The 16,689-nt window shown below is 47.5% G+C and overlaps 1 protein-coding gene and 1 long non-coding RNA gene across 4 annotated transcripts in view; one reads left to right on the top strand and one right to left on the bottom strand.

Annotated features, from left to right (window-relative positions):
- The window catches only part of SWAP70 (switching B cell complex subunit SWAP70), a 35,238-nt gene extending 31,870 nt beyond the window's left edge, over positions 1-3,368 (top strand). For both annotated transcript variants that reach the window (XM_066187543.1, XM_066187544.1), the window contains exons 11-12: positions 904-1,000; positions 1,323-3,368. In XM_066187543.1, the coding sequence (XP_066043640.1) occupies positions 904-1,000; positions 1,323-1,432 (207 nt within the window). In that variant the 3' untranslated portion in view covers positions 1,433-3,368. The remainder of the gene's footprint in view (positions 1-903; positions 1,001-1,322) is intronic.
- Positions 3,369-5,866: 2,498 nt separating this feature from the next.
- The window catches only part of LOC136292177 (uncharacterized), a 36,202-nt gene continuing 25,379 nt past the window's right edge, over positions 5,867-16,689 (bottom strand). For both annotated transcript variants that reach the window (XR_010721847.1, XR_010721846.1), the window contains exons 2-4: positions 12,969-13,128; positions 9,107-9,222; positions 5,867-8,674 (exon numbers count right to left, since the gene is read on the bottom strand). This is a non-coding gene — a long non-coding RNA (uncharacterized lncRNA). The remainder of the gene's footprint in view (positions 8,675-9,106; positions 9,223-12,968; positions 13,129-16,689) is intronic.

Below are 16,689 nucleotides of genomic sequence, written 5' to 3'. Positions count from 1 at the left end.
TGTAGGCACCTACTCCTCAAAAATGCATTTAAGCACTGAATGGAAGTCAAGGATAGGTAGGAGTTAGCTCAGATTCTCAATGTGCAGCAATGCCTCGTGACCCAGATGCCAGGCCTGCTCTCTGCCCTGCTGAGTGTGTTTGGGGAAGGTCAGTAACTGTTCATGGAAGAAATAAGAGCCAGAATCCAGAAGTACAGAGGCTGAAGTGCTGCATGCTTTCCAGGGCTAGAGAGGTGTTGATCCTGCATTTGTTTAGGTCAGGAAAGAAAGCCTGGCTGGGTTTGTGTTTAGCAGGGGAGGATGTTTATGGGGTAAGCTCTGAAGGACAAGCCAGGGAGCTGTCTTGCCTGGCACAGAACACAAATGGTGCACTCACTGCAAGCAAGGGCCCAGCTGGGGTAGTTGTGGCCACATTACAACTTCCCAGGGTGGTGTTACATCTCACACCATCACAAGATTGCTTCTGGCTAGTACTTGACTCTTCTTTAGGTGACATATCAGGCTTTTTTGTATGGGAAGCATCTTTTACTACTCCAAAAGAATTGCTGAATACAATAGACTATAAAACCACAAAAAAAAAAATCCAAAAAGCAATTATTTTGGAAATAATTAAACATTCCAGCCTTCTATTTGGAATTGCCCAAAAGACCAGTCTAGGCTGAAAAATGAAGACTAGCTACAGAATCTTGTAAAACCTTGTTGTTTTGGGATTCTGGTTTGACAACTTTTTTTTGGGGGAGTGGGGTGGTGGTGGTAACTAAATTACTTAGGATGGTTCCACACTAAAGGGAGAGCTTGGGGGAATTAGCATAGTTCTGGCTTTTGGTTTAAAAGGTGTTGTATCTTTTTGTATGAACAGAGTAAAGCTGTTCTTGTTTTCAAGTGGGCTCTGTCTTATTTCAGGAGGTTAAGAAGAAGTTGGAAACGGCAGCTAATAACACCAAGAGTTGGAAAGATAAAGTAGCTCATCATGAGGGATTGATTCGACTAATAGAGCCAGGTGAGCTATCAACAGAAGAGTTACAAAAATATGTATTTATTCTGTCTCATGTACTTCCATCACCAGGTGACTTACTGAAGTCTGCCTTTTCCTGTAGTTTACTGGTTTCACAGCAGCCTATAAATATCACCCATTGTGACAATTTCTGATGGGAACTTTCAAGTCTTTACCTCTATTTGCCCTACTGTAATGATTTTATAATCATTATGGTTTGTTTCTTCTATATTTAAAACAAAGCAAGAATCAGCCTGAACACTGTATTGCAGGTGTGTGATGCCCCTGTTAGAACTGCCTGTTTCAAGTATTGCTCTCTCTCTTCCAGGCTCCAAGAATCCTCACTTAATCACAAACTGGGGGCCAGCTGCCTTCACTGAAGCTGAGCTGGAGGAGAGACAAAGGAGCTGGAAAGGGAAGAAAGCCACTTCAGAGTGATGATGGCAGCTGACATGTGGCCTGGAGCAGGAGCCCACCTCCCCTCGCTCTGCTTTGCACAGAGCAGCCTCTCGCTTACAAAGTTTAGTTTGCTCAGCAGGTTGGGCCTTTCTGTTCATGAAGTGCTGTTTACCACGCTGGAGGGTCTGCTCAGAGCTCAGCCATTACAGTGGGTGGTGTCTGACAGGATGTGCTGTTTTCCCTCACTTTTCCAAGATTTTGCAACTGAAAATTTGTATTGAAGTGTAGCTTGTGACAGACAAAGTTGTTCCTATACTAGCCTGTAACAATCTGACAGCAGCTAACCAGTCAGGCAGCATCACTTTCATTCCAGAAAGTGAGGGAAGCAGTTGTTCTGCTGGTTCAGTTTAGTATAATTTCAACCCAGGATAAATCACTCCTGGAAGTTGTGTCCAACTCTGAGATGGAGCATTACCTTTCCTTCCTCCTCTTACTTTTGCTCTGTCCCTCTGTTGCTCTCTGCACAGTGCTTAGTGCTCAGACACATTCCCTTGGCAAGGGGGGCTGGCATCACTGGGTGCCTGCTGCCTGCTTGGATTTGGTGTCCTGTTTCCCTCTCTTTGCAGGAATCCAAACTAAAGAACTGGAGATAGGCATGTAGAAAATGCTGCTGTAAGACACTTGGAAAAAGTAGTTGTGCAAGACTGTTTTTTGTACTCATACTTGAGAAGTGCTAAATAAAGCCTTGAGAGTTCTCTTCGTAGTTTTAAAAGGTGAAGTTTTGGCTCACAGATTTTCTGAAGCAGATGAATGGAAGATGGTAGCACACACAGGGCAAATATCCTCTGTGTCAAGGTTGTGTTTGTGCAGGAAATCTGATCATAACATCCTACCATTTTTAGATGTAGCACTTTTGTATTACTTTTAATTTGAGGCCAGTTTAAAAAAAGGTAAGAATATTTTTTTAAAAAATAAAAATGGTAAATGTGTAGTGATACCGTTTAGAGAGAAAAAAAAAAGTAATTCCTGTCAATGAAACAACATCAGTCTTTCTAGTTCCAAGGCTTCCCAAAGAGCTGTTGTGCCTTACCATTCTCTCCTGGGACAAAGCCAGTTATTTCTGTTTCTGTAGGGAAAAGGAACAAGCCTGTGACTTTGCTTTGCAGATCTCCCACACCAGCGTTGCTCAGTAAAACAGGATTCCTGCCAACTTGTACAGACATTTGGAAACTCCCCCCTTGAGGAGCAGGTGCCCACTGGTGTGGCTTGCAAGCAGCTTTGACTGTACCCTGGCCATCCATCCCTCCCCTGCTTGTTAGTTCAGCTACATGTTAAATTATTTGTAGTAAATAAGAAATGAATTTTTTCAGGAGGATAAGCAGTGCCTTGGTGTGCAGCATTGTGGGTCTTGGAAGAGCAGAAGCTGTACAGAAGTGGTGTCCAGATTTGGAAGTCATAAATAGCATTTTAATTGCTTATTAACCAAGACTCACTCAAATACTGAATCTTCTCAGACATTTTTTCTCTGGTTATATTTTTATACTAATTGAAATCTTTAATGTTTCAGTAAATGGAGTGCTGATTAGAATGGCAGGAAAATCCAGGATCTTCCTATTTATACTCACTGTACAGGAAAACAATAGTTCCTTAAACTTGATAACAAGGCATTTTTTAAATTGATCACGTTTACAGAAGCAATGTGAATAAAAAACGCAACCACCTGTAATAGAATTACTAATGTACACAAGGTTAAACTTTGCTAAAGGAGCTGAAACAGTATTTATAGCTACCAAACATTTTATGTGGAGAGCAGAAGGGGTATTGGGGCTAAAGTTGTTTAATTTTTCTAACAGTCTTTATTTTGGACAACAGATTTTTAAGAACACCAAATGATGCATGTTTTCATATTTTTTACTGTTCATTAGAAATGGCTGTTTAATAAAGTAATATAAAGTCATTTACATTTTGAAATTAACGGATGTCTTATTGCCTGGGTTTCTTTTTGCCTGTTGGAGTTCAAAATCCAGTGACTGTTGTGTGGAAGAAGTTTAATGGTTGGATCAATGAGTTGTGAAGGGCATAATAAAGGCCGTGGTCACATGATAACACAAATAGACTTTGTTTTAGCAGCACTCCTGCTCTTAAATGTTCATATTCCGTTCTCCTTGCTGCAGCCTCAGACAAGGACAGGGCAGGCTCAGCAAGGGAGCTGTTGGGACAGACACACAGCAGCCTCTCACAACGGGTCAGCCCTGTCTGTCTGGGGTCAGCTCCTACTCACTGGCAGAAGAGGAAATGAGACAAGGTTCCTTTTAGCTTCATTGTCCTTGCTTGCTCTGACGAATTAAGAAAGCTTTGTGTGGAGCTTTGCTTAGTAAAGCTGGGAGGAGTGGTTGGTTTAAAAATTAAACCATTTGCATGCTGAGCAAAAATACCACTTGAGAATGAGCCCCTTAGAGCGACACTGAGCAGCATCCAAAGGGAGAACAGGGCTGTGAGCCACCACCAGTCATGGATCAGGGAGCATGGAAATCTGCATCCTGGTCTGCCATCATTTCTGCTGGGGCCAAGGGTTCCTGCTCTCCTATTCCCACAGACCAATGAGCCTGCTCATGGTGAGGATATCCCCACCAAACTGTGGGATTAGGGATGCCACTGCTCTGCCCAAGAAGCCCTAACTACACCTCAGGTTGAGGCTAAGTTGTGGCTGCTGTTCCTGTATACTTGGCAGACGCCCTGGAAGGCTCAGCCCATTTGTTTCTTTCTGCCAGATTGAGGTTTCATTTACCTGCTGCTGCTGAAACAGTCCTGCAAACCACAACCCCAGTCCTGTGCTGTCCCCTCTAAAAACAGAATGGGGGGTGGTTTGGGTTTTTTGTTTGGTCGGTTTTTTCCCTGTGACCACTTTATGGAGCTGATTTGTGAGCCGTGCTCACTGGATCACACATTCCCAAACTGTAACAGGCTGGCTTCCAGAAGCTCGTGTTACTCCTGCTTCACTGTCCTGCATGAGCAGCCACGAAAGCGAAGTCTCTGTGGGAGGAAAGGAACCGTGTCTCGAGACAGAATCTGTATCCTGGGGCAGGAAGGGGACTTCAGCCCCAAAAGAGGCACCTGTTAATGGAGGGGCATTGGAAGCAGGTGATCATTAAGGTCCCTTCCAGCCCAGTGGAATCCTGTGGCTCAGTCATGCAGGACACCTGGAGCAGGAGCGGCACCATCCCTCTCAGTAAAAGTGAAGGGAAAATAGCTGCTCCGATTTTTATCTCAAATATGTAAAGCTGTTACGTAAACAATTTTGAGCAAACCAGTGCAGGGCCGGGAAAGGGGATATCCACAAGACCCTTCAGCTGCTTTGGGGCGAGAGGTCATTATTTGTTCCCAAAGGAAGGGGTGCTGAAGGGCGGCAGGTGTGCCGTACACTTTGTCCTCTCAGAGAGAAGTTAAATTCCTTTAACACTTAACACGAGTTTTAGGGGCTTTCCGAGCCCGCCGTCACTTGCTGGTTACTTGATAACTGTGGCTCTCTCTGCCTTGGTTTATTTGTTGTTGGGGGGTTGTTTGTTTGTTTGTTTTAACTAATCCTGTCGGGTCACTGCGGCAGCCCCCGCGCCCCCGCACACGGAGCTCGGGCCCGCGGGGCAGGAGGCGCCGGGCCGGGACCCGGGGCGGCCTCATCGCTGGTCTCCGGCTGCCACCTCGTGGTGGCCCGGCCCGGCGTCCCCCGACGGTGATCCCGCGGTGTTCCCAGCCTGTGGAGGAGTGCCGGGACATCCACCCTACCGCTCCTTCCCCTCCCAGCAGCGGGTGCCGGGGAAAAGCGCTGTGCCGCGGCTGCAGCACCGGCACCACCTCCCTGCCGTGGCCCGGCTCTGTCCCTGCTCCAGCAGCCCGGTCGGTTCCTCTGCCAGTTCAGTATGACCACAGATATCCCTCAGCTTAGGAAAGAAAGGATTACTTTTAGTTGCGACGGACCTGTGAGTTAATTCCGACACGTTTTCCGAACAAACCGCGGCGAGCCGCAGGAGGACAATGCGTACAGCGGGATACAGCACCTCGCAATCTCGCATCTGCTGGGGCAGCCCGGGCTGCCATGCGGCTTTCCTAAGGGCCGTAAGGCAGAGCAAGGAAAAACGTGTGCGGGGGGTTACGGCTTTTCCCCAGGTGCCTGTGTACACGCCCCGAGGCTGCCGGAGCGGGGCTGAGCCGAGGACGTGCTCGGCATCACGTACTCCCCTTTTGGGAGCAGGATTCACGCTCATCCCTTCCAGGCACAAACAGGGCGGGTGTGCGAGCAGAGGTTACCAGCCCGTGGTTCGGGGTTAATGTGGCCGTCAGCGCCAAAATAAAGTGCAAACAGAAACTTAGTGACACTTCGTGAATTTAGAGACTGCTGTGGTTTCCACGCATTTAGTCTCACTGTGAACACTGATGCCTAGGGAAGGCTGACCTGGAACAGAGACTGGACAGAGCTAGAGAATAAAGTAGATATTTATTGAAAGGCCTTTCAGGGTACAGCCTGGGCAGGACAAGAGCCTGACCAGGGCTACACCCAAGGTGGACTTAAAATGGTCACAAAATGGACGACTGGTCATGAGGTCTTACACTTTAATAACTTTTGGTCCGTTTGCATATTGTGGTTTAATTGTCCAAGTATAGCTTCGGATTGTGAAGCCTCATCCTTCTTGTTTCTCTCTTCAGTCCATCGTTGTTTGTGCTTTGGGGCCTGAAAACTTGTAACCGATGTCCTTGGTCTTCAGCAGGAAAAGGATTTGTTTTGTCTCCCTACTCTGTGAAGAGAGCTCACCAGCACTTAATATGAGGCTCAGAACTGCACCCCTGCGCAGCACAGTGGGAAAAACATGAAAACTAAAACTTAAGGTGCCATTTCCCCCCTTTAGAGGCTTGACAAGGCCTTTTCCTTGTCGAGTCTCTATTTAAAATATTTACTAATAATAGGTATTCTTTAACAAATAAGTATCTAACAATAACAAACAACCAACAACAATCTAACAAACATCTAACAATACATAAATATCTAATAACAGTAAATATCTAGTAATAGATAAATTTCTAGCAATAATAATAGTAATAATAGTAATGATAATAATAAACAGTAATAAACATCTAACAGTAATAATGTCTTGTGCAGTTGGGTATCATGCAAAGAAGAATAATGATGATTGTTAACAGCTCTTTAGGTACAGAGGAGAAAAGAATGTTTTTGTCTGCAGCAGTCTCTGTTTTTACATTTGTTTCAGGAGCAGAAGCTTTCTTAACTCTGGAATAGTGAATCTAGGGTCTTTTGTCAGCAATTTTGACTGCAGTGAGGGTGGTTAGCAGAACTTGGAATGGTCCTCTCCACCTGGCTTGTAGAGGATCACTGTCCCACCACTTCACATAGACCCGTTCTCCAGGTTGGAAGGGATGTGGAGGTGTGTCCAGACCTATAGGTCTGGATAGCATGATGTGAGTCTGGAGCTTCTGCAAAGTGGAACCTAAAGCCATTAGATATCTCTGTAAATCAAGTTTCCCCTTCATGTGAATTTCACCTGGAATATGTGGGACCTGATATGGTCTGCCATACAGTATTTCATAGGGACTGATGTTATCCCTCTGCCTTGGCTGTATGGGGATTCTCAGTAAAGCTATAGGCAAAGCCTGAAACCATGTCATGGATGTTTCCTGAAAAATTTTGCTAATTGGTGTTTTGAGAGTCCTATTCATGTGCTCAACTTTACCACTGCCTTGGGGTCCTATAAGGTGTATGGAGATCCCAAAGTAATTCCTAAAATCTGGCTAACTTCTTTAACCACTGTTGCAACAAAGTGTGGTCCCCTATCTGATGACATTCCCAAGGGAAACCCAAGCCTTGGAATTACATGATTGAGCAAAACTTTCACCAGTTCCTTGGCTGTGTTAGTGCGACAGGGGTAATTCAGCAAAATCTATTTGCCAGAAATCTCCAGGAAGATCCCCTGCGTTTGTTACTTTTAATAAAACTCTTTTCCTCATGTCAGGGTTGTTTTTACAGCAGATTTCACATTTGCTCACTACTGATTGTATAGTGTAAGTCATCCCCTTTTCTATTACTACCTTTTTTAGATGTTTCAGAAGATTTTCAACCCTGAAATGTGTGTTTTCGTGTTCTCTCTGAGCTAGCTCTTGAAGGATCAGGGGTAGGACTATAACCTGATTTGCTGGTGTTAACAGCCCACCCACTTTCTCTGATCTTAGCTTTAAGAAACTTGATTAGTTTGTGGTCTGCTTGGTCATATTTTGGGGTGAACCCCGATAAGTCAATCTCTTTTTGTGGAATTACTGCGAGAATACCTTTTTCTGCAATCCCTCTTGCTGCTTTATCAGCAAAGCAATTCCCCAGTTCTGGAGTGCTTTTCCCTTCTTGGTGACCTCTACAATGCATAATAGCTACTTCTGTAGGGTTTTTAATGCGCTCTAACAGGGCAAGTATTCGTTCAGCATGTTTGATTTGATTTCCTTGAGTGTTGAGAAGTCCTCTCTATTTCCAGATGGCTCCATTGGCATGGACAACACTAAATGCATATTTGGAGCCAGTCCATATATTTACCTTCTTTCCTTTGCTCAGGTCTAGGGCTCTGTCAGTGCAATCAGTTTGGCTTTCTGTGATGGCACATCTACTGGCAGGGCCTTTGCCTTGATCACCTTATCCTGCGTGGTTACTGCATAGCCTGTCATCCTTTTGCCATTTTGCATAAAGCTGCTCCCATCTGTAAAAAGCTCCCAGTCTGGATTTTCCAGGGGTACATCTTTCAGATCAGGTTGGCTGGAACAGACTTCTTCAATTGTTTGTAAACAGCTATGCTCAGACTCATTGCCAATTAAGGTGGAGGACAAAAACATGGCAGGGTTAACAGCAGAAGTTGTTTTCAGGGTAACACCATCCTGTTCTAATAACAGTGCTTGATATTTAAGCATCTGGTTAGCAGACAGCCAGTGGCCCTCCTTTGGTTCCTGTACAGCTGCTGGCACAGGGTACATACACTACAGTGTGTCATCCGAGGGTGAGGTTTTGGGCCTCCTGGGTCAGGCATCATGACCAGCCTTGGGCACCACTGTCTATCTGTTTGGAAAAGTGGGCCACAGCCCTCCCTTGGTTCCCAAGGCGCTGTGCTAGTACCCCACTTGACAAGAGCCCTTCTCCTGCCTTTTTTCTCGTATTTTAGCCTAATTGACAGAGGAAATGTAAAAGGATATGAGCAGCAGGGTCAGAGGAAAGCCCATGGCAGACCGGTCATAATGCTGATGAAAAGAAAAAAAGAAATCATGATCTCCAGCACAACTGCATTCACTTTCCCCCATCAAACATGACTTTAAATCCCTTGATGAATAAAACCACAAAAATTTAACCCTTTCTACCCTGCTCATAGCTCACATCACTCTTCTGCCTACCAAAGGGGTTTGATCTAGCAGCAGCTTTATACACAGTTGTTAATATAATTGCTAATTAACAGAGCTGCTTACCATGGCTGCAGCACACAAAAGGCTTTAACAGGATCCAAGCCTAACAACGTCTTCATGCAAACGCTCACCTGCCGTCTTGCTTGTTGCTACATTATTTCTGAGCACATGTTGATATCTCAGATGGGATTAAAAGCTCAGGCATAGATATGAGACAGTTTCTAAAGCAGCCTGGACTTGGTGTTGATACAAATTATCTGTTTCAATGCCTACCCAAGCATGGAGATTTCTCTTCTCACTCTGAAGAAGCTTATTCAGCTCAGCCATGACTCAAGGTGCAAGTGCCAGGGAAATGCAGGTCCTCTGGAGTGCTGGTTCCTCAGTCCTGACTAGAAAAGAAAACAACAAAACAAACCACACTTAAAAAACATATTTATGGTCAGACTTTGCTTAGACATTTTCAGAAAGTCTCTCTCACACTGGGGCTGAATTTTTACATTTGGAGCAGTGCAAGGTTGTGTTCTCTGAACCATTTCCTTTGCCAGTGATGCTTTGGGCCACTCTACTCTCTGCAAGCCATGAAGTCAACCACCATATCTCTCTGTGAGGGAGGAGCATCCCCCCTTTTTCAGCCAGACTTTCCTCCCTGCTAGAAAGATCCTTGTGGCTCATGGACTGCTTATTCCCAGACAGGAGGTGGGAAAAGATGGGAGCAGGGTACAGCCTGCTCACACCCAGGCTGCCTCCAAAAGCTGAGTGATGTGGCACTGCTCCCTGTGGGGATGGAAGTGGCACCTTCTGTGTTTACTGGTTTGCTTTAGCATGGCCATTGCCTGCCTGTGGGGGTTGCACGATGTCCAAGGGGGTCTCTGCTGGCCCATGGAGCTTCCTGGGGAGATGGCTTGCCCAAAATAACCAACACCCCAAGCCTGGTCTCACAGGGTAGCTGCACGTGGCCCACGTGGCGAAAGAAAGTCGCCTGCCCGTGCTCCAGCACACTCTCCTCACTGTCACCATTACAGATGGCAAGAGCCAAGCCTACAGCTGCTCTCAGTCCACCTCCAGCCAGCAAATCCTTCCTGCCAGCAGGAGAAAATCCAGAGCGTGTATTCCTTGAAATCATGCTTCAAGGAATGGCACAGGCACGGGGTGTGGTACAAGAACGAGCCTGTCAGAGGGGAAGGGGACAAGGAAACGCCACCAGGTGCTGGGCGTCCGTGCTGGGCCAGGCAGCAGCTGTGTCGTGGGCGCAGGGCAGGGGCCCGTCCTGCACAGCTCGAAGGCAGCTCTGTCTCTGCCTCCCCCCTGCCTCGTTGTGACCAGTCCTTGTCACTGGTGTCCCGGTGACTGCCAGCAAATTCGGGGTGCTGTGTGCTGCAGGCTGGCACAGCTGCTGAAGCAGAAAGCTCCCTGATGAGCGCTGAGCCCGGGGCAGCCTGTGCCGGGTCCAGGGAGCTGAGCCCACACCAGCTCCAGGAGAGCGGAGCTGCGCAACCGCTCGCTGCTCTTCCAGTTTTCCATTCTTTTCTCATTTTCATCTCGCCCCTCCTGATGAGCCCCAAGTCCCTACGTGCCGAAGCAGGGTGAGAAGACTGACACGATTTTTCCAAAGCCCCCGGCTAGTCGTGGGACCCGCGGCCCAGGGCTCCGCCAGCTCCTGCCCCGGCAAGCCGGCCGGGCAGCGGCAGCTGCTCCCCCAGAGACGGGGAGAACAATAAGGAATACCAGATCCGCCGCAGGAATGCGGGAGATACCGTGGCGGGGGGGCCTGAGAGTCTGGGCAGCATTTTGCTCACGGCTTGGCCGCAGCCCAGGGGATGCCACTCAGGCCGCGCTGTCGCCGGCGGCGGTGGATGCGCGGGGGATGCGCGGGGGATGCGCCGGCCCCCCCGGGCCCCGGACACCAGATGGCAGCCGGACACCGCCGCACGGCCCCGGAGAGCCCGGGGAGCGCGGCCCTGCTCGGCAGGCTCCTAATGAATCACATCTGCGGATCCCGCCCGGGGAGGCAGAGTCGCGGATGCGGCTCCGCGCGGGGGTTTCACCGCCGGGCCGGTCCCACGCTCGGGGCCGCGTCACCCGTGTACGTGCAGCACCACACTGCTGCTGCTTCGCCACAAACCCACACCCAACAGCAGCCAAAACCCTTGTCTGGGGCTGCGCTGGCCTCCAGAGAGCGGAGGGAGAGGAGCGGGCAGAGGATGAGCCAGGCTGCCAGCACAGCTGGGGCTTCACCCGAGGCTGTGCCGCCGCGGTGCCCCCGCTCCATCCTGCGGGCGCCCTGAGCTGCTCGGGTGACTGAAACCAGGGTCTGCACCCGCCGCTGCCAAGGCCTGACACGCCGATTAGAGAGTCATTACTCTGTTGAGTAACATTTTCCCTCAATCGCTTAGGAACTTTAACCCAATTTTGAAATGTAGGGGAGGCTAAGTTGGATTACCTTAGCTCAACTGCTCGTGTCATAAGCCCTTGAGAAGTGGGACTGGAGGTTTTTTCCTCCATAAACCTTTTGTTGGCTCACAAAATCCTTGGGGTTTTTGTTGTTGTTGTTGTTGTTGTTGTTGTTGTTGTTGTTGTTGTTGTTGTTTTTTTTTGTTTTTTTTTTTTTTTTTTTTTTTTTTTTTTTTTTCCTTAGCTCAGACACCAAGAGGGGGAGTTTTCAATTTCCAAAAATAAATCAAAGACACCACGATGCCTGCAGGGTATTTGTTTCTCCATAGGAACGTGAACCTGGTGGTTTAGTTTAAGGGAGGCTAAGCTAACTTTCACATTTTCTACATTCCTCCTTTTCCTGATAGATCAAGATCGACAGGTTTGGACTGTTGTTTTAATGAAAACCTACTACTCCTGAGAGGGTTTCCTGTTTTAAAAAGATGGTATTTCAGAGCTACAAAATTCCAAACAATTTGACTTGCTATCACCTTCGTCAGGTCCCTTAACCTCCTTGTGCCTCTGCTGGGCATTGATGAAAGAGGGGTGATGTGTACCCATTAAGAAAGCACAGAGACATCTGCAAAACAGTAAACTGTCCTTAAAAAGAGGACTCTGAGTGATACCCTGAACCTGTGTTCACCAGGAGCAAATCAGAGATTGCTGAGTGAGGCCTGGAGAACACCACTTACACAAGGGCATGACCAGAGCCCTGTGGCACCAACCCCTGCCAGCCCCTTACAGTGTCACCTCCAGCTCCTCCACCTTTATTCCTGATCCCTGGCAGCCAGAAAATCTCCTTGGAGCTCTTGGGTAACAACCACAAATTGAAGCAGCCTTTAGCCTCTAAATTAGCTGGAGTTAAATCACCACATAGCTACCCCAAATTTTCATGGAAATTAGGCCAGCACTCCAGCCAAGCCCTCTTTTGTCATCTCTCATTCAAGCTGCTGAATCAATCCCAGGTAGGTTTTATCCTCCCTTGTGCGTGTGGAGCCCTGGGGTAAATCTAAACATGACCAACCTCAACAATGCATCTCTGGAAAGTTTTCAGAGCCTGAGCTCTGCATCTCAGAGCAAGTTTGGGGGTAGGTGCAAATCCCTTCTTGAAGGTTCAAGTGTTGGTTTTAAAGTCATAAGAACAACAGGACTCCCTGAATAAATTTTTGATCCAGGAAACTGAACTTCAGCTCCCAGTTTTGTTAATTCTGCAACCAAAATGTTTTCTTTGCTTTTTTTTTTCCTTGACTTTTAAAGGCAATTAGGATTTTCCAACTGTTCTAACAATTTAGAAGCTCTAATATGTAAAAACACTTTCTTGTGTTACAAAAGTTTCTCCAAATTGTAAAATGCATTACAAAGGGGTGGAAGCCAGCCCCATGTACACTGTTTGGGCTGCTCTTCTGGCAGAAAATGACCACTGGCAGCGTTCAAGGCACGGAAAAAGGACTTATCACCCAGATCCTTCAAACAGTCAAAACCGCCTTAGCTGGGCAAACCGGCCCTGATTTCTCAGAACTAATCCCTGGAGGTACAGGTCTGCTGACGTCAAGCGTGCTGTGGTTATTACAGGGCTCACAGCCCTTCAAACATTCTATCTGCAAGCCCCAGTCCAGCCCGCTGCACCGAAAAGCTCTTCAAAAGTTTCTGATAGGGACGGCTGGGACATGGGAATGTCGAGGGCTCTTGACGCCTCCCCGCTCACCTGCTCCAACTGTGCAGCCAAGGGTTTTTAGGGATCTTGGAAATTCACACTTCATGAAGCCAGTTGCTCTCCTGCTTGACTCAGAAATCCTTCTGGAACATTGCTGCTTCCTGTCTGAGTTCCTCTTTTAAAGCCAGGTTTTCTGCCTGATATCCAAAGCCTATAAAAAAGGAGAGGACAGCAAAGCTCAGGAAAGCACTTACCTGATGTGTAGAAGCTCACAGGTGCAACAGGAAGGAATGCACATCCCCATCAGGAAAATGGGAAAGGCATTAATGATTTTCAAAGCTAGACTCTCACTTGTTATTTCTCTGTGGCTATTATTTTTGAAAGACTTGAGGATTCCTTTTATCAGGGAATGTTCCCTGAAAAGAAGTTCTTGCAGAAAGAGATGGTTGTTTTTTTTGTTGTTGTTGGGTTTTTTTTTTGGTTGTGTTGGTTTGTTGTTGTTGTTGTTGTTGTTTTCCCCTTTGCATTTCAGGCACATGAAGCACTTCATAAGTCGCTCCCTGAGTACTGCTCAAGGACAGGAGTAATTGGGACTTTGGAGGATGCTGAGGTTTATCAGCTTGCTGGAGGAGCTGGAGCAGAGCCAGCAGCTGTGATGAACCAGCCCTGTGCCAGTGGTGGGATGGCATATCCCTGCCCCACAGAGCTGCCAGGGAACTGCTTCCTCTTGGATACAGAGCTGCACATGGGCTCATTTTCTGCTTCTCCCTGTTCTACAGAGCAGACATCCCCTGAGGTCCCAAAACTGCAGGATGAAAAACTCATCCTTCCTTCTGGCCTGGATCCTGGACAGACATGTGCACATGCTTAGTGCTGAGCATGTGAGCAGCAGCTCGGGTCGCCATGGAGCAACCCACATGCTTGAGCCTCTGCACATTTGGGAGCAGGGGAGAGGAGGACACTGGGTTCTCTGGTTGCTTGTTTTACATACCACTCCTGGAGATCCCACCCAAAAGAGAGTCGCTCAGCAGGATGGCGCTGAGCTATACAGCTATTTTTATTTCCATCTCTCGTGGCCTTGCTGAGACCTGCTATGAATTATCTGGGATATCACACCCCAGACGAGTCCAAACAACAGGTCTTGCTGCAGACTGTCTGTGTTTAGAGGGGTGATTTAGTTACTGCTTTCCCCCCACCCCGTCTTCTTCCTTATTCCCATTAGTGACACATTGGCTGCAGAGAAAACTTATTCATGCTCTAGAAATGTAATATTTACTCAAAACAATTTTTATTTGGCTTGGCTTCTTCCCAGTGCCATAAAGTGATAGCCAACCCCAAGTGCTTACATAGACAACATGTGCATCTGAGTCATATTTATGATCCCCGTTATAAAAAGACACAACCTTCTTGTTTGGTGCAATAGGATGGGACTGAAGGCATCAGCACGTCTTGAGCATAGCCTGTCTCTGGAATCTGCAGAAATTTGCCATGCTCCAAATTTAGAACTTGTGGGTGGGAGCTCGGTCAAGAGCCAACTTTTTATACCATTACATCACAGGAATTGAGGGCTTTGTGCCAAGGATCCAAGGAAATTAATAAAGAGCAGAGGCTGTCCAGCTGTTTGAATTTAAAGTCATGGCAGAGAGGTAATTATTAATAAATACAGCTTTCTTCGGAACATCGTAATCTCACAGCTCAAATTGAACATATCCCCTCTCTTTACTGCAGCTTACTGTTCTGTTAGAACTTGCAAAGACAATAGGAAGGAATTAACTTCTGTAAGAAGGAGGCCCAGGGAAGCTGGGATCCCTCTCGATGGAGGCCATGCTCCAGTGATGTCTCCCCAGCTGAGCACCGCTCCGGGTGTCTGCCAGGGCATCATCGCTTCCCCGGCTGCAGGAGGGGGCTGGAACGTGGCGTGCATTCTTCCAGCTTAAACGCACAAGGTCTCCAATGGACAAGGATCAAAGCCATTGACAGCTAATTAGAAGAGAAATTCAATTTGTTTGACCTCCCTGTGCTGGGGCAGCCAGTGCAAGCTCAAATGTCACAGCCTCCAGAGAGCTGATGGTAAAGCACGCGGCCGCTTTACTGAGAGGCACAGGGTGACCTGAGCAACCTCCCATCCTGTTTGGGATTCACTGTGTGTGCCCATAGACCCAGCAGGGATTGGCCCTGGGTGCAGAGTGTGATTGGGGCTTGGGGAAGGGCCGTGCTGGTGCTGGGAGGGGGCTACTGCCCCATGGCCCCACAGACTGTGGAGCCCAGGGCTGCCACACGCTGCTTTTGGCACCTCAAAGGCACAGTGCACACCACAGGCACCTTCCCAGCTCCAGCCCGCAGCCCCCAGCAGGACAGGCTCTGCAGGAAAACACCTGGCTCTGCACACAGAAAGGGGTCAGGGGTCCCAGTGCTTGGTCTGCATGCCAAGGGCTGAACACAGGCTTGTCATGAAACACATAGCCAGGAGAATAGAGCAGTGTCTGTGGAAAAGGAGCTCCCCTGATGCTCAAACCACAGAAATGTTGGTATGCAGCTTCAGAGATTTACAGCTTATACTCTCCTCAAGGATATGCAAAAGCCATGAATAATTAAAAATATGGCTCTGGGCTCTCTAGGAAGTTCCCCATTTCCATTTTACGGATAAACAAGCTGAGGTAGAATGCAACTGAAAGCTGCTTTGGTGGAATGATACTGTGAGCAAACCAAACATTAGAGTTCCCTGGGAGATGCTCCTGCACCCACAGATCCCTCATCAGGCTTGCACATGTATTTCTTGCAGCAGCACATACCAAACAGCTTTATGCATCCGTGCCTCACCAGGAGCCAGCACAGCAAAGACCAGGACCTGCAGCTTCCAACAGCCCCCGCTTTTGTCTAAGCACACACACACCCCATAAACAGCAGGTTAAAAATAATCCCTTCACGATGAGGCCACAGGGCGACAATTTCTACAATGGAAAGAAGACAGTCACTGATAGGGATAAAAAGCAGAAATCAAGTCAGTTCCACTCAATGATCTTAGAATCATAGAACAGTTTAGGTTGCAAAAACCTCTGAGTCATTCCTCACTTCTTAAATGTGGTGTTTCCACCTGCAACACAGGCATGGACATGCAGGGAGTGTTATAAGAAGTCAGGCCGCTCTAGATCCAACAGGATCTATTACTGGATAAACCTCTTGTATTTTACCTAGAAAAATATGATGCCAACCACTCATTCCTGCCAGAGAACCCACGGAGACATCCTGGCCCCTGATCAAGTACCATGCTATGTGTTTTTTCTCCCAGCATGAAGCTGCTCATTCTGGACTGTGTATTTTATGTTTTTGTGAACAGCTGTCAACATCTAAAGATTAAGAACCTCAGGTTTATTAAACATCCCACTTATGGTCAAGAGATGCCCTCCTGTAACACATGAGTCACACAGAGAAGCTGAACACTGCAGTGAGTGAGGAGAGCCTTTGGATGCTGCTTCTCTGTGGCACAGGAGACCTTTCTGGGTTTTTTCTGGGAACCTGGAGTTGAACTGGCTCCTGGAGCTGTCCTGTGCATGCTGAGAGCATCCTGCGTGGCTCTGAAGCACTTCCCCATTTCAACAATGGTATGAGGAGACTTTGAGGAGGGACAACGCAGGGTTTTCCTGGACTGCAAAAAATACCTGTAATACAGGACTGGAAAGGATGAATGGACTTCAATGAATGGATAACTTGCAGAGAAATAATAATAATTAAAAAAACAACATTATTTGGGGACAAAAAACATCCCCAAAAG

The sequence above is a fragment of the Chamaea fasciata genome, unplaced genomic scaffold (genome assembly GCF_029207755.1).
Source record: "Chamaea fasciata isolate MVZ Bird 193981 ecotype frontalis unplaced genomic scaffold, bChaFas1.0.hap1 SCAF_7, whole genome shotgun sequence".
Taxonomy (NCBI): Eukaryota; Metazoa; Chordata; class Aves; order Passeriformes; family Sylviidae; genus Chamaea; species Chamaea fasciata.
This window is presented reverse-complemented; position numbering and strand designations above follow the sequence as displayed.